This window comes from Phacochoerus africanus, chromosome 8 (genome assembly GCF_016906955.1).
Source record: "Phacochoerus africanus isolate WHEZ1 chromosome 8, ROS_Pafr_v1, whole genome shotgun sequence".
NCBI classification, from domain to species: Eukaryota; Metazoa; Chordata; class Mammalia; order Artiodactyla; family Suidae; genus Phacochoerus; species Phacochoerus africanus.
Genome location: NC_062551.1, coordinates 4,611,516 through 4,625,644, shown reverse-complemented (window position 1 = coordinate 4,625,644; position 14,129 = coordinate 4,611,516). Strand labels below are relative to the sequence as shown.

The 14,129-nt window shown below is 59.9% G+C and overlaps 2 protein-coding genes across 3 annotated transcripts in view; both read left to right on the top strand.

The window, feature by feature from the left end:
* The first annotated feature begins 2,122 nt into the window (after positions 1-2,122).
* OSGIN1 (oxidative stress induced growth inhibitor 1) lies at positions 2,123-12,447 on the top strand. The gene is made up of 6 exons (XM_047788860.1): positions 2,123-2,221; positions 5,693-5,796; positions 7,233-7,369; positions 8,418-8,609; positions 8,846-8,937; positions 11,130-12,447. Exons 2-6 carry the CDS (start codon positions 5,730-5,732, stop codon positions 12,076-12,078), a joined length of 1,437 nt encoding a protein of 478 aa, XP_047644816.1. The 5' UTR covers positions 2,123-2,221; positions 5,693-5,729; the 3' UTR covers positions 12,079-12,447.
* A 1,352-nt stretch (positions 12,448-13,799) lies between these two features.
* NECAB2 (N-terminal EF-hand calcium binding protein 2) overlaps positions 13,800-14,129 on the top strand; it is a 42,427-nt gene continuing 42,097 nt past the window's right edge. For both annotated transcript variants that reach the window (XM_047790985.1, XM_047790984.1), the window contains exon 1: positions 13,800-14,035. In XM_047790985.1, the coding sequence (XP_047646941.1) occupies positions 13,811-14,035 (225 nt within the window). In that variant the 5' untranslated portion in view covers positions 13,800-13,810. The remainder of the gene's footprint in view (positions 14,036-14,129) is intronic.

Here is a 14,129-nt window from a genome sequence, read left to right as displayed (position 1 = left end):
GCAAACTCCCCCAACCCCACAACCAGGAAGTGGAGACAGTCGGGGTGGGGGGGCGCGGCTGGGAAAGCTACACCTGCGCCAGAGAGACATCCCAGGACAGCCATGCTCCCCAGCTGCTCCGGGTGTGTATGTGCAAACCCCCGGCTAGGTCCTGGTCTGTCGCAGGGTGCACCTCAGAGCGTCAGGAAGCTTTGGTAACAAGGCTATGACTGGCCCAGAGGCCCAGAGAGGTATGCCACCAGCGCAAGGTCACACAGCACACCTGCAGCACAGCTTGAAGCCAGCCAGGGAGCTGAGCCCCCCCCCCCCCCCAGCAATAGGCTTCCTGCTGGCACCTGCATGTTGTGAAACAGTCATAGGGCTGCCTAGGACCTCAGGAGGAAAGTGCTATGAGTGCTGTCTCTCCTGGGTTAAGGGAGGCCCTGAGAGGACAGTGACTCACCCAAGCCTATCCAGCCCCCAAAGCAGCCCTCGCTCACTATGCCACGCTGGGCGAAGCCCAGTCTGGACCAGTCACCTGGTTTGTGGGGCTGGGTGCCCCAGGGTCTCCCTCCTCACCCTAGCTCCTCATACTGCCCCCAAACCCTTGTCACCAGCCTTTCAGCCTCCCCCACCCCCAACTCCAGGTCCCAGCAGCTCTGGGCAACTTCAGAGCCACCTTTGGCCAGGGCCCCACCCCCTGTTCCTCAAGGGGCCCTGCCGTCAGGCCAGGTCCCCGCCCTCCCGTGCATATTCTGGGACAGGGCCCTTGTGCCCTGGGGCCACCAGGGCCAGAACTAGGAGACAGACATCACCTCGGGCACAAACTGCAAGGGGCAGCAAAACACTCCCTAATCAAGGCCCTTCGTGTGTTCATATGATGTTTTTAAAAATCAAAATGCCCCAAATCCAGGATGAACAAAATATCAAAGTTTTAAATCAAGACAGCTTCAGTATTCTGATTTTTCTTTTTGCATCAGGCTGTAGTCCAGCTCAGCGTGGCATGGTTACGGATCCCACCTTTGAAATGGTAACATGCTTATATCTTGGATTTTTGCCATTAATTTTTTTTTTCTCACTTGCATCAAAATATTGTTTTCTTGGTCACGGTGTTTTGGGCATCTCCTTAAGTTTTGCACACAAGGTGAATGTCTCGCTGGCCTCACCCTTGTCCTGGCCCTGATGGGACCGCTCCTAGCAACTCCCCCCCCCCCCGCCCCCCCCCCCCCCAGCCTCGCCCTGCCCCGCCCCGCCCCCACCAGCCACAGGGCCGGGCTGGCAGGAAGTAAGTCCCCAGGCAAGAGAGGAGCCTGGGAGGGACAGTCACATCCATATTGAAGTAACAGCTAAAAGGCACGGAGGTTTAGGGGCGGAGGACCGACCAAGCGCCCTCCTTTCCTTTCCTTCCTGAGGACCTACTATGTGCCGAGCGCTGTCGCAGACACGGGCTAAAGCAGACACACCTACACTTCCCGGCCACCCAGAACCCTGGTATGGGGAGAGAGCGACAATAAAATAATAAGAAATGGCACCAGGCGCGGTGCTCATCGCTACACGCTAGAGAGGAAGATTAACGGCGCAAAGACAGGAACCAGGGAGCAGGCTTCATGTTTTAGGCTTGGTCACCAAGAACCACATCGTCGAAACCACATCCATCCAGGAGAGGAAGCTGTAACGTACGCCCGTAGCCCATTTTTCAGATGAGGAAACTGAGGCAGGCTGCTCCGGAAGTGGCTGAGCTGGGATCAGGGGGCATGTTATGGGGGGGCGGGGGCCGGTAGAGAGGGGAGACACCTGTAGAACCAGATGGAATGAGGGCCGGGACTTCTTTCTCCACTTCAAGGGGCCGCCTTGATTGCGTGCTGGGCAGGACGGTCCCGCCTCCAGAAGGGGAAAGGCTCAGCGGGGCCACCCACGGGCCCCTGCCTGGGGTGGCGGTGGGGGCGGAGGGCGCTTTAAGTCCGTCCCCAGGGCTGGCAACGTGACCTCCTGCCTTCCAGAAGGGCAAGTTCATTCATCCAGGGGCCCCTGCTGACTCACGCTTATGAAAGTGATTTTCTGGCCCCGCCCACCGCCCGCCTCTTCCCAGGCCCTGAAATACCCTGGCTTCCCAGCCTCCTGCAGCCTCTTGGATCCCCACGGGGTACTGAACGTCCTGCTCCCTCGGCCCGCGCCGTGACCCCTGGTTCTCCTAGTGCCTGACTCAGCCAAGCTTCCCGGTGTCCTCGATCCCCCTAATAAGGTGAGTGGCCAGGGCGAGGCATGGGGGCGGGAGAAGGTGGCCCATCACCGGCAGGGGCCGGGAGCCAGGCAGGAGGCCCCCAGGGGCGGCCCACCTGGCTCCCCCGGCCGGCACGGTCGCCCTCCCACCCCGGGTCCCTCCTCCACCCCTCCTGGCCATGCCCATCTCCAGGTGCCCGGCACCCTCCGCTGCCCTGCCCGAGTACACCCCAGCCCACGTGACGCTGCTCTTGGTAGGAAAGAGAGGTGTGGCCAGCCTGGGCAGGCTGCCCGGCGCCCGAGGCCACTGGGTCCCGCTGGCAGACTGGGTACTGGCCTCGGTCCTCGCCTCTCCTGCTCTCAGGCGGCAGAGCCCCCAGGCACCTGGGACCTGGCGTCTCGCAGGAGGGTTGAGGCTGCCGGGAATGCGGAGTGGGGTCCCAGGGGTCCGGGGAACCAGATGCGGGAGGCTCTGGAGGGAGGTGAGGGCTCATCCTGGTGACTAATGGCAGGTGGCACTGGGGCTGAGGGAGCAGCCTCTCATCCTCCCCCTGTCGTACAGTGTTCCTCCGCCAGGTATCTCGGGGCAGGAGTTGGGCTTGGGGGCGTGGCCTCCCGACATTCCTGAGAAAGACACCTGCTCCCTCCTGACCCGGGTTCTTCCCTCTGGGCAAAAGGGATGGGAGGGTTGTCATTAAAGTGAAATGAGCAAAAAAGCCACCAGGCATGCTCAATAAATGTAGCCCCGCAGCTGTCCCGAGTCTTAGAGCAGCTTTAAGCTTTCACAACCCTGGAACCAGCAATGCCACAAATTCCAAAGAAACATCCTTCCAAGGTGCAATCATTCCCATTCCTTTTAAAGCTCATTTGTGTGTGTGAATTTGAATGAGTTTTTAACGTGAACTGTTTCTCCCTCGGCGGCGTTTGCCGTCTTCCACCAGAGGGACTCCAACCTAGAGTTCACATTAAAAACTGACCGTTCCCACTCCACAAAACTAAAAGCATGAAAGAAACAGGAAGTTAAACTTCCAAATGCAATTTGGCAGCGTGCGTTCTTGTACAAAGGTTTGATAGCTTTAAGTCTCAGGTCTCTGCATCACTGCACAGGAAGTGATCTCTCAGGTCAGCCTCTGGGTGGTGACCTCATGTGTGTGGCATCCAGAAGCTTCTGGCAGTGAGCACTGGGCTTGGAGTCCAAAAAAGCCCTGGGGGTCAGTGGGGCCCCTCTGCCTCCTGGAACAGTGAAAAGGGGGCAGTGGTTTCTGATTCCTTGTCCACCAGTGCCCTCCTTACTCGGTGGGAGGATTCAAAGGGACAAGAGAGGTGAAGGACCCTCGCGTGGGTACCAGGGGTGGGTTGGCACGCTCAAGGGCGGCGGGAGTTGGGGGGGTGTCTATGGGGTGTCTAGGTGGTCGCAGCCCTCAGGGACCAAACTCTGGTTTCATTATTCACCGGCTCCGTGACCTCGGGGGCATGGTTTCACTTCCCTGAGCCTCAGTTTTCCCATCTGTAAAGTGGGTTCCATGAAGATTAAAGGAGCTGAGGCCTAGGGGGCATTTAGCAAACACAGCACAGGCGTCCTGCTGTCGCCTGTCCTGGGGACAGTGAGGGAGAGGCGTGCAGGGCCCTGGGCTGTTTGAAGGGAGCAGTGGAAGTGTTCTGGGAACTACAGCCCTCTTCCCCAGAGCTGTGAGAAGCTCGCTGGGCCTCAGTTTCCCCATCTGTAATATGGGAGAGATTGTGAGACTACTGTAACCACCCAGTTAGCACAGATGAAATGATTTAAGGCGCATGAAGTGTTTTGAGCCTGCCTGGCACCTAGCCAGCTTCCAAAGAAGTAGGGACATGTTTGTCATTTTCTGGTGTTGTCATCAGTCGCCCCAGAATCCTCTCTCCAGGCAAACGATGTGGCCCCTGCAGGCATCCAGGCATGGAGAAGGCCACACTATCCCTGACCTTCACCCTCGGAGCCTCCCTCTCCTCTCCTGCCAGACGGAGGTGACATCACCCACCTCCCAGGCTGCCTGGGAGGCCACAGTGCTGTCACTTAGATGCAAGCTTCTCTCCTTGCAAAGTGTAAAGGGCGGTGGGAAGACCCGTTGCTGCTGTGGCAGTGACACCCCGTCCTCTCGCTGGCCTCTCTGAGCAGCTGTCCCTTGTCCATCTGCTTGGGACCTGCCCGCCTGGTGTTGCTGTCACTCTGCATACATCAGAGGTCATGTGCTGGCCTTGGCTCTGTCTCATCAGCCTGTTCGAGGTTTTCTAAAAATGTGAGTTAGCTGCCCCCTTTTCCAACTCAGAGAATTCAGAGCAAAAGCCAGCTTTCCACCTCCTCTGGGAGAATTCTGAGGGCCAGCAGCCCTGGTCCCCTATCCCTGGCTGCCCCTGGGGTTCCATCCCCTGCGCCCCCACACACCCTTTTACTTGCTGTTGGCTCGGGTCTCCCTAGGGACAGGCCGAGGGGTGCATTCAGGCAAAGCCCTGGCCCCAATGACCCTGGGTTTGAAAAACGGCTGCATGACATTGAGCAACTTGTGCAACTTCTCCAAGCCCCAGTTTACACACCTGTGAAGTGGGATAACAGCCCCAAGGTGCTTTCTGCATCGTCAGTGTGAGGAGGATGGGAGAAAAAAAGATGGCAAGTTCCTGGGCCGTAGGAAGTATAAATGCTCACCCATTCCTCACTCTCAGTGCGGATGTTGCTTTGTGGCCCTGGGGAGGGCAAGGCTGCAGGACAGTGGGTGAGGTCGGTGCACCTATTAGCTGGGTTTGGGTGTGTGTGTGTGTGTGTATACAGAAGGTGGGTCTGCACCTTCCGTGTGTGTGTGTGTGTGTGTGTGTGTGTGTGTGTGTGTGTTTAGAAGGTGGGTCTGCACCTTCCTCGTGTGTGTGAGCCTGTGGCCAGCAGGTGGCGCTGGTGCTCCAGAGACGAGCTGGTTTAGCGGCATTTCTCTCCCAACCAAGGGGCTCAGGCTTCTGCAGATTCCCCTCGGTGGCCTGTTCTACCCTAGCCCTGGAGCAGGCAGGGAGCTCTCTGGTCTTTTCCCAGAGGCACATTTGCTCCAGGCAAGGGGCGTCATGTGCAGCCCCTCAGTGTGGCCTCCTTCCAACAACCCTACAAGGATAGAGACATTATCTCCACTTTACAGATGGGGAAACTGAGACCCAGAGAGGTCTGGGAATGGGCCCATTGTCACCAGCTCAGAGGCGCCTCTCCAGGGCCAGGTCCACCAAAGACCTGAGGGTTGGACTGTGAGGTGGAGGTGGCGGCCGTCACCCAAGTGCTAGGCAGGGCTTGCCCACAGTGGGTGACCAGGCCGGGGAAGAGAACCCTGCATAACTGGGCCCATTTCGAATGCAGCGGTGTGAGAGGGGAGTGTCATCCTGGTGACTGAGGGAGGACCTTGGACTTGGTCCTGAGGGCCACCCTGCAGCTGGAAAGCTCCCGTGTGACACCCAGGCTCACCGAGTGGCCCCTCCACCCCTTCCCCAGGTCGGCTGCCAGCCCTAAGGCCCTGCCAGCCACGGCCATGAGCAACTGGAGGAAGGACCACCTCGGTGCCAGCAGCTCGGAGCCCCTCCCGGTCGTCATCATCGGTGAGTGCCGCCCAGGGTGGGGGAGGGGCTGCACTGAGCCCCGAGGGTCAGAGGTCAGGAGTGGGCAAGGCCACGGGTGTTCACCATGCGTCCGGTGCTGTGCATAACAATTTAGCAAACATTCCACGTGGTCCTTCCCGGAACCCGTGAGGCAAGAGCAGAGTGACCTGCAGAGGTTGCCCAGCCAGGGCGAGGGGGGCCTGGTGCAAAGCCTGCGCTGTCCCATGCTTTCCCTGTGCCCGGGTTGCCGAGTGACAGGGACACAGCCAAAGCAGGGGGTCCTGCAAAAAATGGGGGACGGGTGGCCCCTCCCTCCAGGCAAGGGGCAGGTTGAACCACATGAAATGGCCATTTTTGTAAGTGAAAAACATTGGAGGAGTTTCCTGGTGGCTCAGTGGGTTAAGGATCCAGCATTGTCACTGCTGTGGCTCTGCTTCCTGCAGTGGCGCAGCTTCGACCCCTGGCCCGGGAGCTTCCACATGCTGCAGGCACAGCCAAAACAACCAACCAACTACAACACTAACAAACAAACAAACAAACAAAACAGCTGAGCCTGTGCGATTTCATATGGTTCATCCCGTTGTCCACGTGTAAGAAAGTCTCAGAACAGCACGTGATAAGAAGAGAGAGAAAAGACAGATAAAAAGAGAGGGAAAAGACAGATAAGAAGTGATGTCATGAGCTTAATTGCCCAAGAAGTGCCACTGATAAGCGAGGCAATTCATCCAGACCTTGAGGCAGGCAGCCCGACAGAGGGCTTTGCACCCCTCCGGAGCACCCCGGCCCCCATGCTAGTCCCCCAGAGCATGTAGCCGCCTGTGGCTCTAACAGTTTTGCACACCTGTTTGACTGAACACACCGTCAGTGCTGGAGGACTGGACTAGTTCTTAGTAATCTCAGGATCTCCATCAAACTGCTGTGTGACCACAGACAAGTCACTCAACCTCTCTGTGCCCCAGCTTCCTCAAGGAGAAAAGGTAGCATGCGCCTGGCTGAAATCATTGGGAAAGCTCCGTGGGTTAATGCCTGCGCTTCAGGGCTTCAGAGGGGCCTGGTACAGGAGCAGGGGCTGTCGGTTTCTCATCATTTTGTTATTATTAAAATGACTTCACACAAAGCTTGACACATAGTAAGCACTCGGGAAAGGTCGGTGGTTGTTTCCAAAGCAGTATTGCGCTAGAGCCCCTGGCCCTGGTCGGCTCTCGGCAACTCTCCCTTAGTTTGTTACCAGTTGTTGTCACGCCTGGCACATGCGAAGGGCTTAATACATGTTTTATTTTTATTTTTGTGAGTGAGTGAGACACGGAGACCCAAGCCCTGGCTGGCGGTGGTCTCTCACACCCTAAAACGCTGCCCTCTGACCCTGCCCTCTCCCCCCAAAAAATGCTGCCCCTCTGACCCCGCCCTCTCCCCAAAACGCGGCCCTCTCCCCCCAGGCAACGGTCCCTCGGGCATCTGCCTGTCCTACCTGCTCTCAGGCTACACCCCCTATGTGAAGCCAGATGCCGTCCACCCTCACCCTCTGCTGCAGAGGAAACTCAGCGAGGCGCCAGGGGTCTCCATCATGGACCAGGTGAGCCAGAGCTCCAGGCAAGGCGGGAGGGAGACCCACCTGCCCAAGGCTAAGCTCAAAGGGATGCATTTGCGAGACACGAGACCAAATGTGTGAGAGGCCACGGAACCAAAGGCAGAAGCTGGACAAAGAGAAATCAGAGCTGTCTTTTAAGACTTACAAATACAGGGAGTTCCTATCGTGGTGCAGCACAAACGAATCCTACTAGTATCCATGAGGATGCGGGTTCGATCCCTGGCCTTGCTCAGTGGGTTAAGGATCCGGTGTTGCCGTGAGCTGTGGTGTATGTCGAAGATGTGGATCGGATCCCATTTGCTCTGGCTGTGGTGTAGACCGGTGGCTACAGCTCCTATTAGACCCCTGGCCCCCTGGGAACCTCCATATGCTATGGATTTGGCCCTAAAAAGACCAAAAAAAAAACAAACAAACACACACACACACTTACAAATACACACCAGCCTGACCTCTGCAAAACTAGTGATTCTAAACCCGAGTGGTGGTAGCACAGGCTCAGAGGGTCGAGGCCAGGGATGCTGTAAAATTTCCTCCAACACAGGACAGCCCTGCCACAGAGAATTAACCAGCCCAACTGCCAGTGGTGCCAAAGCAGAGAACCCCTGCCCAAGAGGGCTTACCAACCCGTCCCCATGCCCTTGGCTTCCAGGAGGCCACTCATCGTCCACCTCCCCCTCAGACTGCATCTATCCCCCGGTCCCCTCCCATGGTCAAGCTGATGAGGAAGTAAGCCCACGTTTGGTCTAGATGGGCATTTTTCAAAATGCCTTCTACAGGACACCAGCTCCTCAGAATAACTGGCAGAGAAAAATGTTCCTACTCCAGTATAGCTGAGAGACACTGGGTTTGGTGAAATTATACATACATGACAGCTGCAGGACTTGTCAGTGCCTTTAGTTTGCTGCCATGTATTATCTCCTTCTGAAAGGCAGCATTTCCCAAGCTTATCTGGCACTCTGATATTGTGGGAAGGTCACTTTCCTTTGGCGGCCCCTCTGACTTGTGTCCACACCCCACTACCACCCTGTGCCAGGACCTGGATTATCTGTCCGAAGGCCTTGAAGGCCGGAGTCAAAGCCCTGTGGCCCTGCTCTTTGACACCCTCCTGCGCCCAGACACAGACTTTGGGGGAAACACGGAGTCTGTCCTTACCTGGAAGTACCAGAAGGAGCGAGCCATCCCCCACCTGGTCCTGGGCCGGAACCTGCCTGGGGGTGCCTGGCATGTGAGTGGGGACTTGGGCCGAATCGACAGGTCGTCTTAGGTAGATGTAACTGGGGTGAGGACTCTCCCATTCCCTGCCTTTGCCTCCTCTCCTCCCCCTCGTCCCCCCCCCCCCCGCCCCCGCCCTGCTCCCTTCCCCTGACAGCCCCAGCTAAGGGCCCCCACCCCTGACGCCCTCTAGCCCTGAGTGGGTTGGGGGCCAGCCAAGGCCTTGACATTGGTCTGCTTTCCTCCCAGTCCATTGAAGGCTCCATGGTGACCCTGAGCCAAGGCCAGTGGATGGGGCTCCCAGACCTGCAGGTCAAGGACTGGATGTGCAGGAAGCGAAGGTAAGGCCTCCTTGGAAAGCCCAAGGGGGGCAGGGAAGACCCAGGCCCGCCCCTGACATTGAACCTGGGATCCAGAGGTAAAGGGGCTTTGAGCTCATCTAGCCCCCCCTTCCTGCTACTCCGGGGGCAGCTGAGGCTGGGCCCAGGGAAGGGACTCACCCGAGACCACGCGGGCAAGAGCAGCAGAACTGGCTTCTCCAGGACTTGCTGCCCAGTGCTTCTGCCACACAACCTCCCTGTGGCCTCCCAGGCTCTAAGAGGGGGTGACAGCTGGCCTTGTCCCCCCACGCCCTGCCCAGGCTCCCGTCCTCTGGCCTCCCACTTATTCTGGCTTGGAACAGTCTCTTTTTCCCTAGGTCAGCTAATAGGATCAACTTTTTTTTTTGGTCTTTTTGCCTTTTCTAGGGCTGCACCATGGCACCTGGAGGTTCCCAGGCTAGGGGGCTAATCAGAGCTGTAGCCACCAGCCTACGCCAGAGCCACAGCAACGCGGGACCTAAGCTGAGTCTGCGACCTACACCACAGCTCACAGCAATGCCGGATCCTTAACCCACTGAGCAAGGCCAGGGATCGAACCCGCCGCCTCACGGTTCCTAGTCGGATTCATTAACCACTGAGCCGTGACAGGAACTCCAACTTTTTTCTTTCAATGTTTTTGTGTTAGAAACATAACTATACTGTAGAAAACTGAAAATTGAGAAAAGAAACACAAGTGACCCCAAGGCCACACTTGTCCTCAGTGCTGCCACATCTCTTCCTGCTGCGTGATGACCACGCTGCAGCCCCAGAGGCAGTGGCATCACTGGCCGGGCGAATGCCACCCCCGGCTCGGCCGGGGGTGCAGGGTGGAAAGTTGCCCGGGGTCAGGGCAGAGGGCCGCCGCCTGGGCAGCGTTCCCTCCACCCTGGGGGCCCTGACGGGTGCTTGTCCCCTGCACCCCCTAGGCAGTCGGCTTCTACGGCAACTCAGTTTCCGCCTCTCCAGGGCTTACTGTCTGTCTCTTTGACACAAAGACGGTCCCTGCAGACTTGGCAGGAAGACACTGAGGCTTGTGTGGCGAGATGTTGACAGGAACGTCGCTTGTAGACGTAGCTTTTCTCTCCTGCTCTTAAAATGTAACAGTGCATCGCAGGACCACACAGTGGTCACACCCATCCTTTCACACGGCCATGGAATGTTCCAGAGGGAAGGCAGGCATCTCCACGGAGTGACTCCTACATGCCAGGCCTTGTGCCGAGGAGGTCGAAGCCAGGACAGGCGTGCTCTCTGCCCACGAGTGGTCCCTCTGGCCAGTCACGGCGTTGTCATTCCTTCCAGCGCTCCGTTATCACAAATAACCCCAAGCCACAGCTGCTTAGGACAGCCTTTTACAAACAATTTTCAGAGTTCCTGTCATGGCTCAGAGGAAACGAACCCAACTAGGATCCACGAGGACATGGGTTCGATCCCTGGCCTCGCTCAGGGGGTTAGGGATCCAGCGTGGCCGTGAGCTGTGGTGTAGGTCACAGACACGGCTCAGCTCTGGCCTTGCTGTGGCTGTGGCTGTGGCCAGCAGCTGCAGCTCCGATTGGACCCCTAGCCTGGGAACCTCCATATGCCGCAGGAGCAGCCCTAGAAAAGGCAAAAAGACAAACAAAAAAAAAGAAAAAAAAGAAAAGAAAAATACACGATCATATGCATCTAGGTGGATGAAACGTCTTAAAGTAGATATACCTTCATTTCATCCACCCAGACTCAAAAAACATCCTCTATTCCTAGACGCCCCCCTGAGCCCCTCCCAATCACCACCCCTTCCTTCTCCCCAGAGGGAACCCCTCTCTTGACCTCTAACGCCATAGATGAGTTTCGAGTGTTTCTGAACTTTATAAAAACAGCATCCTACCCCTCTATGTAGAATACGACTTAGTCCTTAGAGGGGACGGTACTGGCTGACCCTTCGGTCGCTTATGGTCTTGTTCTACTCTAAACCATGCAGCCACACTCTGAACCTCACCCTATTCAGCTCCGTTTTCCCGAAGGGAAGCCTGAGGGCCTGAGGGGACAAACCACTCGACCAAAGCCCTGTGCCTGCCGGTGGTGCAGCCCCTGTCTAGCTCCGGGCCTGACCCAGCCCCTCTGCCTGATAACCCCGAGTCCACTCCCACCAAGTCCCCTCTCTGACACTCACACCCTGCCCCCCGTCCTTCCCCCAGAGGTTTCCGCAACAGCCGGGCCACGGCGGGGGACATCGCTCACTACTACAGGGACTATGTGATCAAGAAGGGCCTGAGCCACAACTTCGTGTCCCGCGCCGTGGTCACGGCCGTGGACTGGGGGATGCCCGAGCCGAGCGGCCCCGGGACCCAGGACCCCAGCCCCCTCTTCCAGGTGCGCGGCTTCGTGACCGCCGAGGACCAGAGCCAACAGCCCTTCTCCCTGTGTGCCCGCAACGTGGTCCTGGCCACAGGCACATCTGACAGCCCAGCCCGGCTGGGCATCCCCGGAGAGGGCTTGCCCTTCGTCCACCATCATCTGTCAGCCCTGGAGGCGGCCACGCGGGCAGGCAAGGTGACCCCATCCTCGGACCCCGTCCTCATCATCGGGGCGGGGCTGTCTGCGGCCGACGCGGTCCTCTACGCCCGCCACTACAACGTCCCCGTGATCCACGCCTTCCGCCGGCCCGTGGACGACCCGGGCCTGGTGTTCAACCAGCTGCCCAAGATGCTGTACCCCGAGTACCACAAGGTGCACCAGATGATGCGGGAGCAGTCCATCCTGTCGCCCAGCCCCTATGAGGGCTACTGCAGCCTCCCCGAGCACCAGGTGCTGCGCTTCAAGGAGGACCGCCAGGCTGTGTTCCGGAACCCCCAGGGCCTCCAGAAGGCCTTCGGCGTTTCCCTGGTGCTGGGCCTCATTGGCGCCCACCCCGATCTGTCCTTCCTCCCGGGGGCCGGAGCTGACCTCGCCGTGGACCCCGACCAGCCCCTGAGCGCCAAGAGGAACCCCATAGACGTGGACCCCTTCACCTACCAGAGCACCCACCAGGAGGGCCTGTATGCCATGGGGCCGCTGGCCGGGGACAACTTCGTGCGGTTCGTGCAGGGCGGCGCCCTGGCTGTGGCCAGCTCCCTGCTGAGCAAGGAGGGCAGGAAGCCGCCCTAGCACCTGGCCCGACATCCTCGCACCCATGCCCTAAAGTGGAGGGAAGATCCCCACGGCCCTCCTAGACAGAGAGCCAGGCCCAGGATGCCCCAGTGATGGAAGGGGGACCTCTCCTGGCAGGGGACAGGAGTGGCCATGAGCCCATGCTACAGGCCTCTCAGATGAAGCGTGGGGAAACCACAGCTGCCCAGCCTGAGGCCAGGGTGGGAACAGTGACCGCAGGCCAGGGTAGGCCTAGACCTGTAACTGGGGGTAAAAGCTGGCAGTGTGAGCTGGGACCACCGAGACCAGCCGAGCGCCGAGCCAGGAGGACTCCGGGCCCCACTCTTTCCAGAATCGGGTCCTGAATAAAACCAGCAACTGCTTCCACGCCTGTGTCTTGAGGATTCTGTGCTTGGGGAGGCCAGGTGCCTGGAATCCTGCCCTGGGAGCCGGGAGTGGGAGTGGCGGGGAGAAGCACAGGGCCATGTGGGAGGAGGTCCTGGGCCAGGGGGTTGGGGGGACAACGGCCGGATGGTGCCCCAAGTGGAAGGCCCGCTGAGTGGGAGCAGAGCACAACAGTCAGGAAAGGGTGTGTTGAAGGAATGGGTGCTGGGGAGGCTCTCCCAGCCCCCTCCCACCCCTCCAGTCTAGCCCCCACCCCTCCCGCTCTCCCTTCCAGCCACACAGTCAGTCTCCTTTCGGTGGGTCCATCCTATTCCCCACACGTGTATCTGCCACAGGACCTTTGCATGGGGTGATCTCCAGTCAGACGCACTTTGCTCTCCTCCCTTTAACTCCTCTTCCTTCCACTCTCACAGCTTAAGGACTGCTTCCTTCAGGAAGCCGCTTCTGACACATACCCCTCCACGGCCTTAAGCAAATCTGCATCTCAAAGCCCAAGGTGCCACCTCTTCCTAGCAGTTCGGCTTTAATTGTTCATTTATTTCTGGAATCATTCCAGATTCTGGTTCCTCGATGTGAGCGCCAGAAGACTAAACCTCCTCTGTTTTCCCTGTTCTCGGAACCCAGTGTCCAAACCTAGCTCTTATAATCCTTTGGGTTAGTGGGCGGCGGATGGAGGGAAGAATGCTAGGAGTGGGAGGGGAAGAGGGTGTCGGGGGTGAAGATTGACTCTGGTCGTTGCATGAAGGGCGAAGGAGGTCTGAGGGGGCGTGCCCGGGCGTGGCGGGAAAGAGTGGGTACCAGCGGAGTGGCGGAGGCGGCCCCCGTGCGTGGGCGCTGATCCCCGGAGCGGGAGCCGGCAGAGGGCGCTCTGGGCTCGCCGGACACCGCGCTCCGGCCCCTGAGGTGGGGGGGGGGCACCTTCGGAAGGGAGGGCAGCTGCAGACTTTGGGGGGCTGCCCCCCGGGTCACACCCCCGCAGCCAGACCCCCCACGACCCCGCCCCTGCTGAGCAACCCCTTCGGCGGCTGGACCGGGGTCCAGCCCCCAGACCCCGCGCCCGCACGGGCAGCACCTCGCCCGCCGCGCCCGGCCGCCGAGGGTAGGGGCGGTGACCACCAGGCACGTGGCTCGGGGTCCGGGCGGAGCGGCCCCCCCTCCCCGCTCCAGTCCCCCGGCGCCGGCCCGTCCCCGCGTGGCCGCGGCCGCGGGGGCCGAGGGAGGGAGGGCGGGGCGCGCGGGCGGCGCCGGCGGCGCCGGGGAGAGGGTCGCGTGGGGGCGGACCGCGGACCGGGCGGGGGTCGGCGGGCTTCCGGGCGGCGGCGGCGGCGGCGGCGGGCGCGGCGCGATGTGCGAGCGGGCGGCGCGCCTGTGCAGGGCCGGCGCGCACAGGCTGCTCCGGGAGCCGCCGCCGCAGGGCCGGGCGCTGGGCGGGCTGCTGCGCTGGGTGGGAGCCAGGATGGGCGAGCCCCGGGCGCCGCTGGCCCCCGACGTCCCCGCCGCCCCCGCCGCGGACCCCGGCCCCGGCCCGGGCCCCGCCTCGCCACGCGGGGGCACCGCCGTCATCCTGGACGTGAGTACGCAGCGGCCGGGACCCCGGGGACCCCGGGACCCCTCCTCCCACGGCGGCGACCCCGACGCCGCCCTCCTCCGGACCCTCGGGACCC